Source organism: Malus domestica, chromosome 15, assembly GCF_042453785.1.
Source record: "Malus domestica chromosome 15, GDT2T_hap1".
NCBI lineage: Eukaryota > Viridiplantae > Streptophyta > Magnoliopsida > Rosales > Rosaceae > Malus > Malus domestica.
The window spans coordinates 48,159,771-48,184,666 of record NC_091675.1 but is presented as its reverse complement, the minus strand read 5'-3'; the positions used below and the strand labels follow the sequence as shown (position 1 = coordinate 48,184,666).

Sequence of the window (24,896 nt, the reverse complement as noted above, 5' to 3'; positions counted from 1 at the left end):
TTTGCAAACTAAATGATGTGTCATCAATAGAAAATAAACACGTTAATAAATAATTAAGTAATAATCCAATCATTAAAATCCACATCATTTGGTTTACAGAATTGATCTCCCTGACATTATTCTTCAAAATATAAATTTGCACGATTTAATTTAATTTTTTTTTGAATTTTTATAATCACAATGTCAAAATAAACAGAAGCGTATGAAATAGAAAAAATACCGTGAAACCACATGAACTAGACAACTCTCACGCTTCCGTGCACTTTGTTTTACGCCCACCATTTCCATAGCCCCGATTCCGATTCGAAAACAGTGCGTCAGCGAAGGGAGAGACGATCATGCCATATTTTATTATTTATTAAATGACGAAAACAGCCCGTACCAAAAGTAATCGAGCTCTAAAATTCCCTGCCATTGAATGCAAAATCTAGACCCAATCAATAACACTCTGCAAGTGGAAGTAGAAACATCTCCGCTTCCAATTTCCCCATTTCGGTATTTGGCATTTGGCATTTGCTTTTCCCAGAATTCCGAAGCCAGGGAATCCATGGATCCAAACAGGGTAGAAGCCGAGCGGTTGCTCGGAATCGCCGAGAAGCTTCTACACAGCCGGGATCTCAGCAGCTGCCGCGACTTCGCAATTCTAGCTCAGGAGACCGAGCCGTTGCTGGAGGGCTCAGATCAGATCTTGGCCGTCGCCGATGTGCTCTTAGCCGCCGACAAACGCGTCAACAACCACCCCGACTGGTACGCCGTTCTCCTGTCCGATCGCCGATCCGACGACCTCGATCACATCAAGAAATCTTACCGACGGCTAGCGTTACTCCTCCACCCGGACAAGAACAAGTACGCCTACGCCGAGCACGCGTTCAAGCTCGTAGCCGATGCATGGGCGGTTCTGTCCGATCCGGCCAAGAAGCAGATTTACGACAACGAGCTGGGGCCGTTCAGCCGGATCGATCTCGGCTCTTCGATTTCGAACAAATTGCCGGTGCGGCGGGACAGCCGGGCCCGAACCGACGCCGGGGTGGGAAACGACGGCCAGCAGCAGCCGAGGTCGAGATTGTCGACTTTCTGGACGACTTGCCCGTACTGTTACGTGCTGTACGAGTACCCTAGGGTTTACGAGAGCTGCTGTTTGAGGTGTCAGAATTGTAAGAGAGGGTTTGAGGCGGTTGTTGTGCCGAATTTGCCGCCAATGGTGCAGGGACAGGAGGCTTACTACTGCTGTTGGGGGTTTTTTCCGATGGGATTTGTTGGCGGGAGCGGGGCGAAGGGTAAGTCCACGGCCGCAGCCACTGCGGCCTTTCCCAATTGGATGCCACCTGTCTTTACAACCCCGCAGAGTAAAACTTCGGTGACTGCAGCGTCAGTGCCCCCGGCGGTGCCCGTGGTGCCGAATTCAGGTGGAGTGGTGGATGTTTCGGATGGGACCCCGGGATTGGGGACTAATCGGATTCCGAAGAAGAGAGGACGACCCAAGAAGTATGCATGAGCAGAAGAAGACTCGTTGTAATGGAATGCTTTAGGACTGGCAGAGAGAAATTTTTAGGTTGGTTTTTTGAAGCTGCTGAGTTTCGAAAACTCGGAAGGTAACTCTTTACAGTCTTTACTTTTGCTGTTGTTGATTTTTCTTTAGAATGTAATTGTTGGTTGTAGATGTTCGGATGTTCTCTTCTTAAGTTATGAAACTGACTGCATTTATAGATTTTGTAGTTGATGTGTAATCAGTAATATCCTTGTTCTGTATTTTGCCCAATGTCGTTTCATTAAGCGTTGTCAACCTGTCTATTGAGCCTCTTGTTCTTGTTGTCGTGTTCGGATATATATTGTTGGTGTGTTCGGTGATATTGAATGAATGCACATGTACATTCTGTTGGGACATGTCTGATCGGGTTAGCTGATTAGCTGAACCATCTTAGGCGTTTTAGTTTGTACGAGTTTCTCGGTTCACTTCTACCAACATAACTGAGACCTTGTTTTTAACACTTTGAGTTGTATGATTTTCTGTTGACGATAATGTTTGTAATTGTTCTTTTGCTAAGGTAGTTATTGTGTGATATTCAATAGGTAACAGAATGCAGAAGTTGACAGACAAACAAGAAGACTTAAATTAAATAGGGTAAAACACAATTTTGATCCCATTGTTATGACTGGGAATCATGCTTGATCATTGTCATTTTGTTGTTACCAATTTTGTCGCGGTAATTGACTCCGGTAGCAATTTAAGTCCACCATTGAACTTATGTCACTTATGTCAATTGAATTGAACCTAGAATATGAATTTACCAAATTAAAACATTCGATTAGAAAGGAAAGAAAGTTAGAATTATAACTTTGAATCGAAGATACAGATAGAGAATTTCCAAGTGTTGCTTCGTATCAGATCATATGTCAATGAGTATTCAACCCATTAGGTAAAATGATATCTAATCCCCTAAACTATTAATTCAATTAATGGAAGTTACAAATTGGACGTAATTGCTAACTGAGAACCCCCTTGACCAATACTGGAAAACTAAAACAATGACAGTAGTGATTTTGTATCAAAACGCAGTCACCAAAATTGTGTCTACCCAAATAAATGAACAGAGGCTAAAGTGCGTATCGTAGAGCTGTCGAATTGCAAGTACTGCTTAAATTCCCTTTCAGTCAGGCAATTCTAACCAGTCCAACCAGTCAATAACCGAGTGATTATTTATTCATTTCCATTTCCACATCTTCCGTCTCGATGTACTTCTAGGAATAATCTTCACTCCATACATTGTATAATTACTTCTATAGTTGCAGCGGCTGCGTGATAGCAGCTACTGCATCCTCTGTTATGAATGAATTGAGTGACTGATTTTGCTGCAGCTGCTGAAGTATGCTAGTTAGCTATGCTTCATACTGTTATGTGGTAATAGTGTAAAGTGATTTTGTAAGTTCAGTTTGATTTTGAACATCTAATAGGCTAAACCAGAAACCCGTAGGCTATAAAGGGTTGACCGCTAGACATCCTACTGAATGTGGAAGACATATTAGTTGTTTACAGACTCTAGAGGGAGGTGTAAGGTTAAAGCAATAATATCTACTTGGTACATGTAAGACTACAAGCCATTGCGGTGATTCGTAACTCATACAGTTGCATAAACTTTACTGGTTTCACCTTTCCTAGATTGAGACAGCATTTTGATAGTAACATCATTGTCGTTATTTCTTTGCCATTCTGAGCGTCGTGCATATCCGTATTAATTCTCTTCTTATCAGATCAATTCCTTCGATTTTATAAAGTAGAACATTGCCAAAAGTATGCACATATGGTTTGATAAGATTTCTATTTGCATAGTACGGAAAACATCGAACGTTTCGCTAGAATTAGTGTGTGACTTGTCTTCTTCTTTTCGGTTTCTTCTTTTTTTTGGGTCTGGATTTGTTGGCCCTTTTGTAATGTTACTGGGTAAGCAGGAAGGTGTGAAGTTCCAGCAACTGCTAATTGAGACACCTCTAAGCCAAGGTGGCTATATCTCAAACCTATCAGGCACCACCGCCCATATGCTTTAACTTGCTTGCATGACATTGCGTGATTGGTTGAGAATACTGTCACCTCAGCATCGCAGTTTCATGTAATAGTTATTACTAAGTACATACGTACACTCCTCGAACTCGGTTCTTCCATCACGACTCGTTCCAGCCTTGAGCCTTTGTAAGGTAAAAGAAATATGCATAGTAAAATCGTGGCCACTGGCTAGTCAAGCTCAAGAATTTGAATTTAGTTACCCATATCCAATTCCAAATAAAAATCCAGGTTTCCAATTTTAACCGGATTCTGCAGAGACCTGGGTCTTTCATCTCATTTCGTATGTGATCTTAATGATGAATCATGTACACATATGGGAATATTTGGTAGAGAGAAATGATATATCAAACTTCCTATAAAATTAGCCATATATCCAAGTCTCCATAATGAATTTTAGCCCCGTTTTAAGAATTTTACAATTTTAACCAAACTATAGGTTAAAAATCTTAAATGCCTTTAGAGAAAGATGTAAATGGAATGAATTCACCGTTATCGTGACGTCTCGTTCTAATAAAATTGTTTTTATTTTATAGATCTGAGATGGCACATGGTAGTGAATCCGTTTAATGTAAATTGCTTTCTCGTCTCTGATTTAGAATATAAGAAATGATAAACGTGCACTTTTCTTTTTCTCCTACACATCTTTTTTTTTTTAACGTTTAATTTCAATGGCCAGAAATAAAGAAGGGTGTGAGAAATAAAAAATGATGTGTAAAAATAAACTCCTGAAAATTAGCCGTATTCAACTCCCCTTATTGAATTTTTGCCCCATTTTTAGAATCTTACAAATTGAACCAAACTAGAGGTTTAAAAGGCTTAAGAGTATCTCAAAAGGAGTTCCTAATTACAATTGATGGAGGATTTAAAATATTCGACTTCAATTATGCTCCGTATCCACATCCTAAGATAGGGATCCATCAAGGAACCCCTAAATCCTAACATAGGGAGGGAGAAAGGAGCCCTGGCGGCTCTCTATAATTAATGCAAACCGTTTAAATATTGTTTTAAATAACTAATTAATTCTTATTGACTAATTATTGACTCATAGTTATTATAACTCTCTAAAATAGAGAGTATGGTTGAAGTACAACTCTTTTAGAGAATTATTTTAACTAAAATTTTGCTATATAGCAGAGAGCGTGATTGAAGATGCTCTAAATGCCTTTGAATGGAAAGCTCTCTATTGTTTATTACAAATTGAGACTCTTATACTGGTCAAAATGTTTATGGTGTCCGGCAGAAAATGTAGCAGTTGATCCTTCTAGGCGTGACTCCATTCGTAATCACTCGATGAAAAATCAGCAAACAGATTCTTCAGACTTGGTAGGTTCTGGAAGTGGCCCTTTACCACAATGGTGAGAAGGTGTTGAGCCTTTGCAAGACAACGTGAGTTCAAACCTCGTTGGTTGCAGAATGCCGAAGCTCAAAGAACGGAAATTTCTGTGAGTTTCTTTAGCTGGTCTATGGTTACATATTTATCTTCAAATACTGCATTGTCATAATTCTTGGCATTATCCATATAAATCTGCTGTTAGGTAAGGGTTTCTCCAAGAAAGCGAAATGTCATGATACTACAAAAGTATGGTGGAGCAGAAGAATCTAGTTGCACGAAGGGTTGAAAATGCAAATGGGAAAGCTTCCAAGCGAGGTGGGGCAGACGTGTTATCAATGTCCAGAGAAGTGAGTGCTCGGAGATTGAGAGTGATGCAACAGCTTGGACTGATTGCTCCTTTGGGATCTTCATTCCACAAAAAATGGACTAATTTGAGTCTGTTGCTTGAGGAGGTAATGCTAGACTTCAAATTCGGAACATGAACCATTCGGACTCATCCTGTTTTTCGTTGGGGGCAGATGGATGCTAGCTGCTAGCTTTTGATGTAAGAATTGCATTGTTGATGCATCGGCTTCTGCTGTAACGCCGCCTGACAAAGTAAGCCTAATTGCTCTTGGCTAATTGGTTTTTTGATCTCTTTTTGTTTTTGGGGGCTTTTGTGGGGTGGTTGCAAAAATCTAGTGGATTGTGCTGAAGTTTCTTTTTTGTACATACCAAGTTTGAAACCAGTTAGTGAAATTGAAGCGCTAAGAATTTATTTCATCCTTTGCATCGAGTCCCAAGTGTGATTGCCTCGTTGTTAATATAAAAAATTTCAACCACTTGTGTTATGACACTTGCAAAAGCACATTGCGCTTGCCTTGATAACAAACCCAATGCTAAAAAAGACCTTGCCACTCCCGCATGTCTGCTAATAAGAGCGTGTTGACATCGAAGTTTGTATCAAACGAAACTAAAATTGTAGCAATCAATTTCGCTTCTTTTTATGTAAGTAGAGTCGATCTGCCATAAAAGAGTTACTTTTCTCTCTTGAAGGAGTTTTATGTTCAAAAGAAAAAGGGTTAACTACATTTCAGACCCTCAAGGTTTGAGATGATTTTTAAAATACAAAGGAAAAAAGGTTAACTACATTTTAGACCTTCAAGGTTTGAGATTATTTTTAAAATAGACCACGAGGTTTCAATTTTCTTACATTATCTCCTAAGGTTTTGAAATTGTATCAATTTATCTTTTGGATATTTGAATGTCAAAATATCAATTAACTTGATGAGTTTTTTTTAGTCAATGTAGTGCAAGTATGGCTTATATATCATCACAATAGCGGGTTTCAAGCGCACCAAATTATCATATTAATAAAAATTCAAATAATTCTTAGACAAAAGGTGCAAATTGATACAATTTCAAAACCTTAGTAATGTAAAAAAATTGAAACCTTGTGGTCCATTTTGAAAAGAATAATGTTAGGGAGACCAAATTTACAAACCAAAAGATGTGTCATCAATAGGTAATAAGCATGTTAATCAAGACTTATGTAATAATCTAATCATTTACATCTACATCAATTGGTTTAGATATTTGATCTCCTAGCATTACCCTTTTGAAAATCACCCCAAACATTGGAGACCATATAATGTAGTTAGACCGAAAAACATTATACTTTCTCACATGCGTAACGTTAATAAATAATTAACCAAAAGGAGTTGTTATGACAATCCAAGTTATCATGAATTTTTTTACCATAAAAACATAGAAAAAAATTTGCAAGTGAGTATCACATGTATTTTTAAAGTGTCAATAATAATTCCTTTAAGCAAATACGCAACAAATCAAACATTTTTCTTCTCCTGAGTGGTTGGGGGAGGAAATTAGTGATGAACTAGTTAGATAGGTTTATAGAACACTAATTGTTAAATTGATCATTTTGTGGTATTTCCCTTTGGGATGTGTTATCCACACACCCCTTTTTACTTTTTACACACCCCTTGTTAATTTATGTTTGTTGATCTTCTTCAATTTATCCGATCCGATAGCCGAAAACCAAAAAAGTTTGGGAAAAGTAAAAAGGGGTTTGTGGATATCACACCCCTTTCCCTTTTATATTTGGGTAAGGGTCATTTTAATTTTTAATAATTAAAAAGTGTTTAGAGACAAAAATTAGATGTAAAAGGAATCACCCATCATAAAATAGGCCTACTAGTGCGTCTACGTGGGCATTTTCTGCTCGTGGAACCTAAGTGAGTGTGTACGCCTGAAACATTGCTAACTACTCTTGTACCTTCTCGAGGTTTGGTTGCTTTGTTGCTACTCCCTTAAGCTTTGGTTAGTGATTAGCTGGGAATCAGAATAGATCGCGAGCTTCTTCATCACTAGGTCTTTCGCCAATCGAAGACATGTTAGTAGGGCTTCATACTCTGCTTCATTGTTTGACACCTTGAAGCTTAGAGTGATCCCTTGCTCGAGCATCGAACCATCAAGAGTAGTGAGAATTAGGCCTACTACCAATCCCTGGTAGTCGGAAATCTTCTGCAGGTAGGGCTGGTGCAGCTATGGTGTGCTCGGTTGCCTATGAGGCATTTCTGGGATGAGTTGTTATGCTCGTGAGAATGTCTGCCAGTTTTCGCGCCTTTAACATTGTGCGTCTAGGTTGTGCGGAATATCACATCATGATGATAACTACGTATGTTTAAAGGTACAACTTGAGTTTAAGGATTGTAACAACTAGCACCAAAATCAAAGTTTTGATTTTCAAGTATCCGGTTTCCGCATCGAGGAGAGCTTTGGTTTCCACATCGAGAAAAGATTTTGAACTGTTGAATACAAGTAGTCAGGCACCCAACTCTTATCGTATGAGGGTAGAACTCATTGCTGCTTCAGATACCGCCATATAAATGCACAGGTCCTCCGCTGCTTCTAGCTTGGATAATAAAGGAGGTGATGTCAAATACTTTTTCAAGTCCTGTAATGCTTTCTCGCACTTCGTTGTTCAATTTGTCTCTCTATGCACCCTGATTGCCTTGAAAAAAGCTTGCATCGGTCAGTAGGTCACGAAAGGAATCGGTTGAGTGCAGCTGCTTGTCAGGTCAAACCTTGGATCTCCTTCAGAGTGGTGAGGGACTTCATATCCAGGATCACTCAGATCATCTTTGGATGCACATTCTGCGTAGTCTGATTGCTGTTTAGGGTTAAGGGAGATGTGCTCGGTATTTTCTTCGGGTTTCCATCCTAATTCATCTGCCAGGGCATTATCAACCTTGGCACCATCTTCCCGACTAGCCTGCTGTAATTGCTATTTGATGGAGGTAGAATCGTCTTTTTGCACTTCAGCTACTACTGCTAGGGCGAAAGACTTCTTCTTCGTCTCCTTAAGAACTTGTACAGTGCATAACCAAGACTTTGGCCTGGTCGCTTTTATCTCTCTAACTGCTCATCCTGGGATGCGAAATCAAATCTTCTGGTACTCGATCAAGGTCACAACTCCAATCTTCACTAGCCAGGGTCGGCCCAATATCTCATTATGGGGAGATGGATTGTTGACAATCATGAAGGTCTGCGATAAGACAATCAGTAGGTAGGTTACGTCAAGTGTGATAGTGCCAATGACAGTTGAGGTGACCCCGTTGAATCCAGTCAAAACCTTTGATTTGCCCGTGCATTCCAAGCCCATCTTCTGGATGACTGACAGTTGTAGGATGGTGATTGAGTTACGATTGTTGACCATAATTCTATCAACGATGGCGTGGGATAGTCAAACATAAATCAACAAGGTGTCGTTGTGGGGAAAGTCAACTCCCTCAGCATCTTGCTCGATGAAGCCGGCGATTGGTACAACATCCACGTTGTGCAATAATTAACTATGTGTTCGAGGTCTCTGTGGAATGCACAGTACTTGGCTTGGTCCATCTTGGAAGGCTCCCTCCTTATTGGTGGCGGCAGCTTGAACCACAGCTTGTCCTTGAGGTCGTGAAAGATCTGGTTGATCGAGATCGAGAACTTGGTGTACGTCTTGGGCGCCGTGCTTCCCTTCATTGGGGATCGGTCCCTACATTTGCTCTCTGGCTTGTTTTTATCGTTGAGCAGTTTATCGCTCACCTTCTTCTGAGTCGGCTCTACGTCTTTGCACAGCTACTCAAGCGCCTTCTGAGAGTGCTTTTCCTTATCCCAGAGGGAGTGCTTTTCTGCCAAAGCATAAGAGTTTTCCAGGGTCAAGTTCTCGCCCATGATCAATTCTTCAAAAAATAGGTGATCTGCTAGGAGCCCATTTCAGAAAGCTAAGCATGCGATGTTATCATCATATCTGACGATCTTTGCCTTTTTCACCTTGAACCTCTTGACGTATGTGCGGAGTGACTCATTCGGGTCATTCTTCATGTTGAAGAAGTGGTTAAACTTCTTCTTGATCGAGCAATGGGATGAATATTCCTTTGTGAAAACCAAGGAAAATTCACTGAAGTTTCGAATTGAGCGTGGCGACAGGGTGTGGAACCAGTTTTGTGCCTCGTCTTGGACCGTCGTGGCAAAGAATTTGGACATAAGAGCGTTGTTGTTGGCGTAAAGGGTCATGGCGCCTTAGTAGTGCATCAAGTGCATGTTCGGATCTTCATCTCATTTGAACAAGGTGAAATATGGCCGGCTGAACTTCCACAGTGGCTCCGTTTGCTCGATCTCGTCTGTAAAAGGTGACCTGCTTAGGTTGGCCACGTCTCTACAAAGGGCATCGTTGGTAGTGTCAATGCGTTAGAATTCATGCAACTACTTCACTACAAGCCTTTGTAGTTCTTCCTGGACTTGCGCTTGGTGGAGCAGCAGAAGCTCGAGCTGCCCCCAGTGTTGAACTGCTACTCTATGTTGCTATTCAACATGTCCAGCTCGTCTGTGTTGTGGTCGCGATGCACATGGTTCGTCTTGTGCTGCTCACCGTCATGTTTAGCGGGGGCTGCCAGTTGAACTTGAGCTGGATTACTTTCGTACTCTATTCTACCCGTCATGCGGCTGCTTACTCTAGTGCCTCGTAGGAAGATCTCATTGTAGGCTTAGCTTCGTGTGGACGCTTCTCCTAGAATGTCCTGAGTGCTCGTCGGAGTGTGAACCCAACCTTGAATGCACATTAACTCCTGAGTCCAGTCAGGAATGAACGATTCTCTGCACATCTAAGAGGGAGAAGACGTTTTCCCGAATGCCCAAACGAAGGTGCAGACTACCCGAACGCACGGTTCATGGTGAGCTGAGCATTTCTTTGCCGGGACGTCACTAGAATTTGTCACGTTCTTCTACCCTTATCTTGCTTTGGGACACTTCATCTGGGGCGCGCTGCATCTCGATGTGCTGGTTCACCAAGGTGGTCTACTGCGTGAGGGCGCTTGTTAAATTGGTGACCTGCAAGGGCAGGTGGCGCTCGCAATTTGAATTGGAAGAGTTTGGATAATAGACATCTCTATGTGTGGTGGAAGTATAGTGGACTGCAGGTACAAAACTTAAGCTCAAAGTGGGCATTCCTGCTGAAAAGTAGGGTGAAAATAACCTTGAATCGATCGCAGGACCTGTGGCAGAAATCTGGATCGCTAGAGGTGGCCTTGGATTAGATTGGGCCGTGGGCTGGGACATCGGAACGGGTTGATGGGCGTGCCAACTAGGCTGGGTAGTCAGGCCTTGCGCTACGCGTTAGGCCAACGTTTGCTTGTCTTGGGCCTACACGGGATTAGGCTCTCTTGGCCATTGGGCTGCTAAGTCATGGCCTACCGACTGGGTGGCTTAGGCTTAGGCCCTTTGGGCTGCCTAGCTGGCAGCAACTGCTGAGGTTTGGGCTCAGGTCTAGGCTTGTTGTGCAACAAGGCCTATTGCTGCGGTGGGATGGGCCTCATGGGCTTGTCATGGCAATTGGCGTGGGTTGGGCCTCCTACCCGTAGCCTGCTTATGCCCTAGCAGTGTTGTGGGCCGCTGCAGCAAGCGTCTGGGCCTCGGGTTGGGCTGCTACTACGGTGATCCTTGCTATGGGCTGTAAGGTGATGGCCGTGGTGGTGGCGTGGCTCCTCCTGCCGTAGTGATGAGCCTCGATGATCTCCGTCGTGGGGCTATGTCCTTGTCTCCACTCTTCGGTCCAAATCCTTGCACGTATGGGGTTTCGTTTGTCGTGGTTTCCTAATTTCCTACCATTGTATCCTTTCCCCAGGGATTGATCAATAAATTTTTCTAAGAAAAATTAATTGATACAACGTGTGGAAAATTCAACGTAACAGAAAATTCAAGAAATCAATGCAAAAGGCTTATTCGAGTATTTGAATCAGCTCTTAATGGAAGCACCAATTTGTTAATGCAAATTTTTGTCGTCTTCAGTCTTGACGAAAATGCATCTGCAAAATAATTAACACATTTGATCAATGATCTAAGCCTCATGTGCCCACGAGGTGGGGGGGGGGGATATTAGGCCAATGGATCTCCGATGCTTAAGTCAGTTTCTCTAAGGGGAATAAAGTGTTTAGGGCTTTTTAAGGGTAGCAAAAGCTTCTAAAATTTGGCAGAATATGGGGTATTTATAAAGATAGGGCTGACCATAGTGTTAGGTTTTACCCTACACGTGGCGGCATCCCATTGGCCAAGTGTTTTATGGAGAAATATTCTCTAAATATTCTCAAGATATTAAATAGGAAATAATATTTTGAGATAATGGAGTAATTATCCCTCATTTATTTAAATTGAGATTACTTACTTGATTGGAGTCAATCTTCAATTAGGAATGCATTAAGGATAGGATTTGGGTAATTAATCCCTATCTTTAATGCTTTGACCTTTCCTTGCCAAGGGCAGGTGAGCTGTGGGCGGTCGAATTCAGCTACAGGGACCTTCAAGGGTGTGAGCTGCGTGTGGGAGTATCTGAGAAGCCTGCTCATTTATTGAGGGCAATCTTGTCTCTCTTGAGCAAAAGTTCACGTGTCGCCTCTAAAATTTTTGGAATTATTTTAGGCTCCACATGCATCATGTTTATGTTAATCAAACCATTCTACCCAGCTGACTAGAAGCGGCCATCACCAAAAGCAGTTGCAGGGCTTGTGGCTAGGTTCTGGCTTTTGTCACTAGTGCCTATACAAATACAATAAGTGTGGTCCAGAAGCAGAAGCCAGAAGCAGAAGCAGCAGCATGGCATGCTCTGAAAATGCTGGAAAGAACCAGACCAATGCAAAAACATGGAATAGGGGTAGACATTAAACAAATATTTATATGATGAGTAGCTAATTTAATTGAAATATGAACCGACCATCCATGCTAGCTAGGCATGAGGCATCATCAGAAATAATAATGTAGAAACATGCCAATTGCAGCATGGAGAAGTCATCCTTCATGCAACTGTTGAAATTTGTATGTAGCCAATAAGAAACATTAACTGCAAACTCTGCGTATCATTTTGACTTCTCAACACTCAGCTCTTGTTGTTCGGCTGCTCTACTCAGATGGAGATGTTGATCTTACTTCTCTCTCTCTACTCTCTCTCTCCAGGGCCTTTTCGATAAAGTTTTATGAGTACCTAGTCACGTAATGTATTATTTCACATGTTAGTTTTAGGATACCATTAAGTGAAATTGGAACACCATGAGCATATTTCAGGTGCATCGAAAAATTGCACAACATTTTCATGCCTCTATGGGTCCATCTAACACCCTCACATGATGAATAACATTTTTGAATGCTATTCTCCTAATTTGAAAACAAAAACCAAAAAATGGATGGTATTTCTGGATGCATTGAGAAAACTAAAGACTAAGGCCAAGGGACAAGGCTTTTCCAGTGATAGGGCAAGTTGGGACAACACAAAGAAGGAGACAACAGAAGATGAGAGAGATTTTTTACCCTTGAGTTATTCCTTCTTCATAATGAAACTTTCATTTTAATTTTGAAACATTTGGAATATCAGTGTTATTTCAGAATTTTCGAAACATAAATTTGTAAATGTAGTTGTGTGTATTTTTTTTTAATTTTAATTTTAATTTTTTTTGCAGATACATATGAGACATAATTAAATTGTATGTAATTATGTATGTTCATAATATACCTACCCATAGAATAGAAAACTCACATTTTTTTACTAATAAAAAAATATTATACTATCTGTTGTAGGCCTATTTGACTTAACTATATTTAGGACTAGAGAGGAAGAGGGCCGGCGGCAAGAGAGAGAAGAGAGAGATTTAATTGTGAGGTGTGTGTTGTATTACCCTATTGTGCCTTTATTTATAGTAATAGGATATGTTAAATCTTTACCCTTATAGGATTACAACTCTAATAGGATAATCGCTACAAAAAGCAATATTCAAAGATATCCCTAGATACACTAGGATTTACACGATCACATTCCTATTCTAAATATGACTGCAACACTCCCCCTTGAGTGTGGAAATACTCAAACAAAACATTGCATCAGATCTTCAGCAGGGTAGAATAGTTGATGAAGTCGTTGGCACAATGGGCGAATGAGAGTCTCAAATTTAAAGAAAGTATGCATTGGTAGTAAAACTCACAAAACCTTGCTATGGTAAAACCTAAGGTATGTAAAAAAACTCATAGACTAAGGAAAAAAATGAGAAGTATGCATAATATCTAAAACAAATGTCATACATGATGAAAGTAGTGAACTCAATGGAGTATGATTATCCCAGTGATGGGTGCCTCATCAAAACCTCGTTACATAGCAAAAACACAGTGGGAAAAATGCTCCTAATCGTAGGAAAAATAGTACATAAAGATCAAGTTAGTATAGTTCAGGATACTCCCCCTAAGTTAGACATAACTTCCAAATAAAAGAACTTCAAGCAATTCAACTCAGATAATTTACGCATACAAATTCCTTAGACGAGCTTCTAAAAAGTAGACTTGGGCAATGACTTAGTAAAGAGATCGGCTAGGTTGTCTTGGGAACATATTTGCTTGACTTTAATGTTCTAATGATGTTGTTGCTGGTGAGAATAAAAGAATTTCGGTGTTATGTGCTTGGTGTTGTCTCCCTTGATGTATCCCTTCTATAACTATTCGATACATGCTGCATTGTCTTCAAAGATCGTCGTAGGAAGGTCAATGATAGTAGTAAGACCACTAGTACTTCGAATATGTTCCATGACTGCTCTCAACCAAAAGCAGTCATGCGATACTTCATGCAAGGAAAGAATCTCAGCATGGTTCTAAGAAGTCGCAACTAGCGTTTGCTTAGTAAACTTCCAAGATATAGCGGTGTTTCCAACGGTAAAGACATAGCCCATTTAAGAATGTGCCATATGTGGGTTCGATAGATATCCATCATCTGCGTAACTAACGAGGCGAGAATCAACCCAAGGACTGAGGGGGCGACGACTCTTTTCTAGGATTCATGGGTGTAGAACAAGCCCAAATCCGTCGTACCTTTGAGGTAGCAAAAAAATGTCTTTAACACCATTCTAGTGTTTGCGTGTAGGCACATTACTGTATCTAGCCAAAAGATTAACAGCGAAAGAGATGTCGGGTTTAGTACATTAAGCCAAGTACAATAAAGAACCAATTACACTTAGGTATGGAACTTCAGGCTCCAAAATCTCTTTCTCGTCTTCCTTGGGAAGGAAGGGATCTCGTTTAGCATCTAGAGTCCAAACGACCATATGAGTACTTGAAGACTTCGCTTTATCCTCATTAAAGTGTCGCAACACCTTTTGGGTGTAGTTCGATTGATGTACTAAGATTCCATCCGAACAATGCTCGATCTCCAGGCTGAGACAATATCGAGTTTTTCTATGATCTTTCATCTAAAATTTCTATTTCAAGGGAACAACAATTTCCTCAAGCTTTGCGGGAGTTCTGATGAGGTTCATGTCATTGACTTAAACTGCAACGATTGCAAATTAGGAATGTGACTTCTTAATGAACATGTATGGGCATAGTTTGTTGTTCACATAACCCTGACTTGTCAAATATTCACTCAGATGGTTATACCACATCCACCCGAATTGTTTCAATCCGTAGAGTGATCTCTTCAATCTAATCGAGAGAGTGTTCCATGGTCTAGAACACTTTGAACCAGTCAATGAAAATCCTTCTGGAACTTTCATGTAGATTTCCGTATCTAGATCCCCATAGAGATACGCGGTTACCATGTTATTCATTTTTTTGAAAACTACCAAACTGACGTCCATTACGCGGGAAAACGTTTTCTCATAATTAATCCTAGGGTGTTGAGATAAGTCTTGTAGCCCACAAGCTTCATATGTGGTGGAGTATGAGCTACAGACCCAAACACCTTACGTTTCACAAGCGAATCGAGTTTGACCAGGATTGCTTGTTTCTAGTTTGACCAATATGTTCTACGTTAACATTCATCAACGAAATGTGGTTCAATGTCATTGTTAAGCATGATGTTAGTAGCTACTACGTAGTAGACCAAAATCTCTCGATTCTCGAGAGGCCAGGTTGTCTTATCTAAGACATCACTGTAATCTAGAATAACCTTATGTGTTGGAACAAATGAGTAAGTGATGGTCTGATTCAGACTAGGATCACTAGTTTATGCCATTTTCCTATTCTGGGGTTATGAATCCTTTGAACCAGGGGGTCTGCCACGCTTCAGGGTAGGAGCAGATGATTGGCTAGCCACCAAAGTACTTGGCCGCGTGGAAGGTGCGGCCACCCCACCTTCAGGGACAGTTCGGCCTTCCTAGGCGGTAATATGGCATACTCGAGGTACATTCATCCTTGCAGGTGCGTTTGCAATGGGTATATATGATCTCGTCACCTTCGCTAGAGGTAAAAACATCCAATATACTTTGAGCAATGCTCTGAAGATCTAAATGAGACATAGTGGGAGCATACCACGATAATTCGCAGTGTTCTACAAGAACATTAGCGTTCTTATCTCCCCTTAATGACGACAAGATTGTCTCATTGAAGTGACAATCTGTAAAACATGCGGTAAAGAGATCTCCTGTCAATGGCTCTAAGTAGCAAATAATTGAAGGTGAATGATAACCGATATAGATTCCCATTTTTCTCTGATGACCCATTTTGGTATGTAGTGGTAGCGTTATTGGCACATAGACTACATACCCAAACACACATAAATGTGAGACGTCAGGTTCGTATCCAATAATCAACTATAACAGTGAATGAGGTTGGGTAGCGATGGGCCTTAAGCGGACCAACATAGCTACGTGCAATATTTCATAGCCCCATACAGATATCGGCAGCTTGGTTCACATAACCAAAGACTGAGTTATCAATTGAATGCGCTTTATGAAAGCTTTTGTCAGGAGAATAAAAGGCTTCTTTAATGGTTAAGACAGTACCCTTAGACAACATTTTACGGGCATTTCCGTATCCTTCAATCAGGTTAGATGATCCTAAAAGGGTTGTTAGAGGTGCATTCTTAGGTACGAAGTTAGTAAAATAGTATCCCTCACACAAGATGGTGTGCATGGTAGCACTATCAGCTAGACAACTAACTTCCCCACTAGTCATACTAGAACTAAATTAATTGAATCAGTCACATGCATAAGTATAATTCCATTCATTCAATTAATCAATCGAGAAATAATATCCATAAAATAATTATCCATAATTCAAAACAAACCAAAACCAAACAAATTATTCCAAATACTTAGAAAAATTGTCCAAAAATTAAACCATAAACCTAAAAATTAGGGGGGTTCGGCCACTAGGGGTAAAAACACCTTAAAAACATGTCTAGAAGAATAAAACTTATTCGTCTATAGGGGCAGATGCCTCTTGAAAATTTGATATCTCTATGGATGTAGTAGCATCTTCAGGATGTTCCACATTGGCAAAGTTAGACTCACGACATGAATGATACTTGGCAATAGCCTTGGGGGTAGCTATGCATACACGTGACCAATGATCCTTTGATCCATAGCGGTAGCACATGCCTATTTCAGTGGAAGCCGATGGAACGGTAGCTTTTTCCTTGTTCTTGAAGTTTAAGGCCTTAGGTGCAAGGGGTTGGCGTTTCTGGGTCAAATTTCCTCCATTGGGTGGCCCTTGGCTCTGTTGACCTTGGGCCCATGGGTGGGCTTGCCACCCATTACCACGGCCACGATGGCTTTTTCATCATTTTTGGTTGCTAGAATTGGTCCCATACACTTTAGGCAAAGTGTTCGAGCTAGTGGGTCAAGCTTGATGATTTCTTATCAAAAGCTGGTTCTGCTTTTCATCGAGAAGTAAAACAAAGATCAAATCTGAAAATTTGGTGAACTTATATCCCTATATTGTTGATGTAGGACAATATTGGTGGCATGGAAGGTCGAATAGGTATTCTCCAGGAGATCTGCATATGTTAAGTCCACTTTATAGAACTTAAGCAGTGATTGGATTCTACAAACTTCATAGTTGTATTCATTCACGGACTTAAAGTCTTGGAAACGGAAATGCTGCCAGTCGTGTCTTGTCTCATGTAAGTAAATGTCTTTCTGATGATTAAAACGATCAGTCAGAGCAAGCCAGAGGGTATGTGGGTCCTCCTCAGCGAGGTATTCGGTCTGTAGTACATCATGGACGTGTCTTCGAATGAAGATCATTGCAGTAGCTTTCTCAACTTCGTCGATGGGGTTGTCGTCAATAGATTCCTCGACGGTGGCTCTAATACCCTTTGTAGTAAGGTGGAGCTTCATGTCTTGAACCCACTTCAGGTAGTTTCTTCCAGATACTTCCAAAGCGGTGAAATCGAGCTTGTTCAAGTTTGACATGTCTTTAAAACGGAGGGTACAACAAAATGTTGTTAGTCATATGGTAATCCATAGACATACATCGTAGAACATTTGGATTCTATGGACATGTATTGGTTTAATTTAAACATGAAAGTTACATGTTTCATGTGGTAAGTTTTGAATGAAAACTTTAGGTTTCAAAGGCACTAAATATGAAACTACAGGTTCAATTTAGTTTTATAAACTATTAGTTCATAAAGGAGAGGTTCTTGTAAGAACACAAAATGCAATATGTTGATTGAAGTGTAATGGATTTGAGTTGCTTTGGGAACTCAAGTGTGAGAGCTTCGGGACCAAATGAGGTTGATTGTGGAAGCAAAATAATGACAGATAAGTCATATTAGCTTTGGTTGGCGATAGGCCAAGTGATAATTAAATTAGAATTAATTGGCGTAACCCAAAGTACCCCAAAAAATATTTAGGTATGAGTTATAACGTGGGATTGCCAAAAATTAGCGTTGGGTTGAAAAAGAGAACGCGGCCTAGCCAAAAAAAAAGGTTGGAGGCGGCGTGGAGATAGGCTATGCAGCACGGCTACAGGCCAGTGGGCATTGGGGAGGGCTACAGGTATCTGGGCCATGTGGTCTGGGTAAAAAATAGGGCACAGATGCAGGACCATCGTGTGCTGGCATGCTGGATGGTGCAAGGAAGCCCAGCCAAAGATGGGGTCCAGGTTTTTGGGTCGGGGCAAGTCAAGCCTAGCAGCATAAGCTGTTGGCGAGTTGGGTCGAAGCTGCGGTGAAGCCCAACAAGCAACATGCTGATGCGGGCAGGCCTGGGCATGAGACATGAAAGGCCTAGCAGCTCTGGGCTACTAGAGTTGGGCCAGGAACGGGCGGGACAAAGCTAAGAAAGCTTCAGGCCTTCTAGGTTTGGGTTGGGGGCTTCAGGCCCGTGATTACCCTATCAGGCCTAGGGCCTGGGTTGTCTGGCGTGAGCAACAAAGTCCAAAAGGCTGCTACTGTGTGGTCCAAGGTGTCAAACAACACCATTCCCATGTTTGCTATACGCGGATGGGTTGTAGGCCAGTTACGGTGGTCGGCGATGGTGCCTAACGGCGGCACGGTGGCGAGCCGTAGCCATGCCTATTTCCCAAGTATTTCTTCTTATTTTTTCCAACTTTTCTAGGGTTTTGAGAACCTAAATTGTTTCAAATTTATTTATATACGTTTCATGCATTACACAATTATTATTTTGCTTTGTGGAATTTGTGAGTCAAAGCATATATAAATATATATATATTGGAAGGAAAATATAAATATAGGGGGTTCATGCATCATGGGGAATGTTTTCATGCTTCGTGGATGTTTCAAATATCTTACTTTATTTTAAGCGTACCTGATTAATCGAAAACAAATAAAAGTCTTTGAATTTTGTAGAAGAAAACCTCCTCATACGATCCTTCAGTTCCTTAGCTTCTGGCAAGAGTGTGCTGATAACATGTTGTAGGCTTATTTAACTGAACTGTATTTAGAACTAGAGAGGGAAAGGGTCGACGACCACCTTATTGTGCCTTTATTTATAGTAATAGGATAGGTTAAATCCTTACCCTTATAGGATTACAACTCTAATAGGATAATAACTACTAAAGGGAATATTCAAAGATATCCCTAGATACACTAGAATTTACACAATCACATTCCTATTCTAAATATGACTGCAACACTATCCTCAATTTTAACACATAATATTTAAAAAAAAAAATTTACTATTATTAGGAGGGGGAGGGAGAGTTCAAAACTATCCTTAATTTTAACATATAAATTATGAAAGTAAGAATTAAATTATAAACAGGACTAATGATAAAGACGATTAAAGTATACTAGCCTCTTGCTGTATACGCGTGTGGCAATTAGCCTTTTTATACTAGACTGTGTCTTTTAAATTTTTTATTTAAATAAAAAATTTAAATTTTTATTAAAAATTATTCAAAAAAACAAAAAAAAAAAAAAGGAAAGAAATGAAGCAAAATTATGAAACCACCCACTAAGTCCAGCTTCAACACTTGGGTTACAACCCAAATTTAGATTTTAAACTAACGCAATCCATCTCCAATAGTTGAGCCTAAAATAAGTTTTGGGTTAAAACTTAAAATTTGGACAAATTTAACTTAGAGTTTCGGTCAGGGGTGTGATATCCACACACCCTTTTTACATCTCACACACCTTTTTAATTTTCAGCTGTCGAATCGAATGAATTAAAGAAGATCGAATGACAGAATCTAACAAAGGGTGTGTGAGAAGTAAAAAAGGGGTGTGTAGATAGCACACCCCTTTCAACTAGGTTAAAAGGCTAGCCTACCACATGCACGTGGACGCGCCTAGAAAAGTGGAGGCCATAACAAGGCGACACGCCCAACATGCGAGTGCTAACAGGAAGTGGGGCCCGCCCCTACCGAGAATGTCGGCCACCCAAAACTAGCCCAGCGACTCTTTTTCGATCCGACGGTTTTAATAATTGGACCTTGGTTAATCCAATGTCTAGATTCAACTTATTTAATTTTTAATTTTTAAATGCATTAAATCCAACGGATGCAATCGAATATGATGAAATCTAAGATCTAGGGCATCCTAATTCAATTGAATGGGATGATTTTCTCATTCGGAATTTGCAAAAACAAAATTTTGATCAAATAACACATTGCAAAATGCTAGGCCTTCTAATAATTTAAGAGATTTGTCTAAAAAGATTTGCGATATAACTAGAAGACGTTTAAAATACCACATATGGGTTACTGGGCATGCCAGTTTGATGTAGCCCATTTTGATATCTTCGATCCGAGAATCAAAAAATTTGACTCTACATTGTTCACAATATCTTGGGTCTTTTTTTCCATCTCCAATTACTTGATAATTTTCACAAGCACAAATCCCACTTTTTATAGTTCCAAAAATTATTTCACAAAATAATCCATCTTCTTCGAATTTATTGGTTTTGAAATGAAAAGTACGGTTTTGTCACCTTTTCAACTATCTCTCCATTAGGTAGGGTTTTTTTTTTGGTCCAAGGACTTATTTGGTGAGGATAAACTAATTCAATTCGAAGTTGTTGATGATTGTATTGATCGATCATAGCAGAAAAATTTTGATTCATTTCATTCCAATAGTAGAAAAAATGTCAAATGACCCAAAACTAAATCCAATGCCTAAAACAATTAAAAAAATTATTTGAATCAAAATTCACCAAAAAAAACTCTATAAACACATGTTTCATGGGGTCAATTTAGTGAATTTTTCAAATTTTGTCAGAATCTAAATATTTTTATGATAAAACGTTCATAAAAATAAATTATGATAATCTACATAAAATTTATTTAAAAAAAAAGTTATAGAAAAAAATTAGCCTAAATTTATTCTTTAATAATCTCAGGTTAAACTTATAACCGAGAACTATTGGAGTATAACAATTGTTTTGGATTAAAGCCTAACTTTTTTGGGTTAAAAATGTTAGGTTTTAACCAAGAGTTGAAGATGATCTAACGTGGGAGTTCTTTGTTTTTGTTATTTTTTTAAGTTTTAAATTTTATATAGGAAAAATTAAAATGTTGTGGATTACCTTAACTCCTTTTGATTCAATTGTAATTTTGAAAAATTTTAAGGCACAATTGATGCTATGGGAAATTTTATTTAAACCCAACTATCTTATCTTCAAACCCAACTTAAATATTTTTGCCATTAAATTCTCCATTTTGCCCTGGTGTTATTTAGAAAGTAAAAATAAATTAAAAGAACATGAACCCACATATCTGCCCACCACTTTTCGGTGTCTTCTTCACTGACGCCAACATCTCTTAACCACCTCCTCTTTCGTATTATCTCCCTCCTCATTTGTCCTTCTCCTTCCTCTATTTCTCACATTGTTCAACCATAACACCGGCATCGGAGGCCTACAAACATAGTCAATGCTACGTGAGGGCGAGGAGTGGTGGCTGCCCTTCTCTTAACTGGAAAACATGCCGAGTGGTACAGAGCCGGCAATTCAGAGAAGCACAAATGTCTATGGTCGAGAAAGGATAGCAGAGTTGTTGACGAGGAAGGCGTTGAGCCGAAGAGGGATCATTTATCTTATATGGACAGTTCGAAGTCAAAACTTGTGGAAACTGAATGGTGTGCCATATAAGGCGATTGTGATGCTAAAAGAATTTGAATTGAAGTTGCCATGGAGAATTGCCGGTGAATCTTTCGTGGGGTTTGAGGTGGAAAAGAACCACTAGGTGTGGAAAGAGGTTTTAATTTTGTTTATTTGTTTTTTCAGTTTTAATTAAAGGGTGAATTAGGAATTTTAGGAAAATATTTTTTGTATTGGGTGTGGAAAAAGGTTGAATGAGTTCCAATAAAATTTCCCTTATGCTATTTGAGTGCTTCACTATTTCGAGATGCTTCATTTATGAACATAGATAGATAATTATCCTAAAAACTAATCAGAAATTCGAAATTTTTTAGTAAGAATAATATAAGGCTTTAGCCTTTATGTTCATTTACTAGTTTCATCCCCATGTTTTCCTATTTTTGTCGCTCCACGCCTGTGTTTTCCATTCAAAAATGAAAAAGGGTCGCTTGTGCCGCGGAGGCGGGGTTGGGTAGATTTTGGACCTTCGTGGCTTATGAACTAATAGGACTGCAATTTGGATTAGGTCAACCCACTTTTATTCATGTCCAACCCGATTTCAAATCCAATCAGGTGGGTTAGCAAATAAAACAAAAAAATACTAGCCCAAACCCAACACGAGCTTATTCCGATCATTTATTGGATTGGATTGTGTTGGTGTCTTGCTTGCCCATGTCAACCTAAACCCAATCCGATTTGGAGTCCGAATTCGCTTATGCATATATTACCCTTCCATTTCATATCTATAAGTTATGTATAAATTTTGGAGTGACTATATTTAAAGTTTATTGTCAGTTTTTATTTGGATAATGAATGATAGTGTTACTTTTACATTTCTTTTGGTTGAAGCTTTGGTCTTGTAATTTAATTTCAACTTTATGGTTGTTCAAAAAAAAAACATTCAACTTTATGATTGAAACATTAGAAATAGTCTCCAATGTGTTATAAAATTGAACTCAATAACGTTGTACAAACCTGAACACACTCCAAATAAACTTGAATCCGACTAAACCCGCATGACCATGACCTCAACCCAAGCATGAGTTGTAAATGTTGAGTTAGAGTTGGATCGACCATCTACCCCGTTCGAGTTGCACCTCAATACGCTAACGTATTAATGATGACTATAATACATGGGACCTCTTTTTCTTTATCCAAACTTTTTTCCACTCAATTTTACCCGACTAGTTTTTTTGACCCGCTTTATGTGACGTTTTCTCGATTGTTGTTAAATGAAATCCATCTTTTAACTTATAGAAACTACCCCACAGGATGAGAAATATTTTCAACTACGGGAACAAAGTTGGTAACAAAGCATAAAGAGAGCAGAAGAAGGAAGGGTGAAAGTGAAACATGGGCAACTGGGTAAAGTTGAGAGAAGAAGGCAAAGGTAAAAGAGGTTGTCGGCTAATGATCGCTGCTGTCACCACCTTTGATTCCCCTCTTTCCTCCTCCTCCTCCTCCTCAAAAGCTGTGGCTGTTGCTGCTGCTTTTGCTGTTGCCGCCGCCGTAGTGAATACTTAAATTGAATTAGTATGGTACAATATCATTACCAATTTACTTTCTATTCTTTTTTTTTTTTTTCAAAAAGAGGGATAACTGGTGATAAATCACGGTTATCCACCTCTTCCGGACCGAAGAGGCTGTGGGGAATTTCACCCTACCCGTGGCTCAAGCCGACTCATCAGCTTGAAGCATCGTACTCGTAAAATGAATACTAAGAGATTGAACCATTTTGATTGTAAAAACTCTGAAGATATGTTATTAACAAGTAGAAGAATGAACTCATCTCTTTAGGAGAAATTACCCTATTTTTATACAACGATAACTGGTACAGAACTAGCCGTTTACAAATTTAAATCTAAAGACGTTTTACTTACGATTGAAGATGAATATCAATATCACTAAACTATTAAGTGGCTTAAGTAGTTTTATTTGGATTAAAAAAAGTGATTCATTTTTCAATTACAAGCAATATTGTTATTTTTATTATTATTGTCAAGCGATATATGTTGTTAGATTAGATGTTAGATTAGCCACCAGTAAGGTTTGAACTCACACCGTCATGCAATATTATTACTTTGAACTACTATGATGAAATTATGACTTTTTAAAATAAAAAAAATATTAAGTTGAAGAGAAAAAATCTATTCACCATAATAATTTACCACTTACAAAAAATATATTCAATTAATTGTTCAATTATTTTTACAATAAATTGAACTAAGTTTTATAATAAGTTCTTTGTTTTAAGTTTTGGTTAAAGGATTTGGATCCCATCCGGATCTAAATTGTAGGGATTTTAGGAATCTTCACATCTTAATCATTCATTGTGCATCGTTCGGTTAGAAATCATTTGATTTTTTTTATTTAAAATTAAACATAAATAATATCTGACGAAAACTGACCAAGTAATATACAATGAACAGTTAGAATGTGAGGATCTCTAGGATCCTTACAAAGGAAATCCAAAAAAGATCATCTTCCTTGGTCAAATCACAGCATGGCATGTCTAGAATTTATTTTTATAATAAAAAATTGTTCATAATTTAAATCATGATTTTTTAGTCAAACAAAATACAAAAGGTCTGTATATTTAAATATTTAAGTTCATTTTTGTTCGACGTGTAAGTAGATTCTCATCGTGTTACTATCTAACTTTTTTTAATGAACAAGTTCCTAACTTTTAAACTAAACGTTCCAACAACAAAAATTCAAGTTTAAATAATTGAAAAAATATATACAAATAAGTAAATATAAAGAAAATGTGAAAAAATCAAAATTATTTCAATGACATTTTACCACTTCTTCACACATATGGACATGACCCATGAATTGTTTAACAATATTCCCTTGGTCCCCTTCCGAACGCTGTCCCTCTTTCAGTCTTTCCCCTTTCAAGTTTCTAGTCCTCCCTCGATACTCGTCCATTTTGTCTTCTTTTTCCTTCAAAATTAATCCATCATCCAATCCCACGCTTTCTCATTTTTATCTTTTTTTGTGGTAAATTTTTATCTAATCCTAGTGGAGCTGCCCAACAAACTAAATGTTATTTAATATTATCTAAAACTATTTATCTTTTTTTTATTAACAAACAATATTATTTATTACTAAATGGATGATTTAGTCTCATAATGAATTAGTAATAAGGTAGTTCAAATTCATCATTGGT

At 39.0% G+C, this 24,896-nt stretch overlaps 3 protein-coding genes across 3 annotated transcripts; 1 reads left to right on the top strand and 2 right to left on the bottom strand.

Annotated features, from left to right (window-relative positions):
- Positions 1-205: 205 nt before the first annotated feature.
- LOC103431996 (uncharacterized) lies at positions 206-1,749 on the top strand. Its single transcript, XM_008370167.4, has one exon. It carries the CDS (start codon positions 419-421, stop codon positions 1,493-1,495), a length of 1,077 nt encoding a protein of 358 aa, XP_008368389.2. The 5' UTR covers positions 206-418; the 3' UTR covers positions 1,496-1,749.
- A 6,899-nt stretch (positions 1,750-8,648) lies between these two features.
- On the bottom strand, positions 8,649-9,452 carry LOC139191975 (uncharacterized). Its single transcript, XM_070813016.1, has 2 exons — positions 9,210-9,452; positions 8,649-9,014 (listed from the first exon to the last, which is right to left on the bottom strand). The coding sequence occupies exons 1-2, from the start codon at positions 9,450-9,452 to the stop codon at positions 8,649-8,651; spliced, it is 609 nt and encodes a 202-aa protein (XP_070669117.1).
- A 7,631-nt stretch (positions 9,453-17,083) lies between these two features.
- LOC139191974 (uncharacterized) lies at positions 17,084-17,596 on the bottom strand. The gene has a single exon (XM_070813015.1). The coding sequence runs from the start codon at positions 17,594-17,596 to the stop codon at positions 17,084-17,086; it is 513 nt and encodes a 170-aa protein (XP_070669116.1).
- Between the last annotated feature and the right edge of the window lie 7,300 nt (positions 17,597-24,896).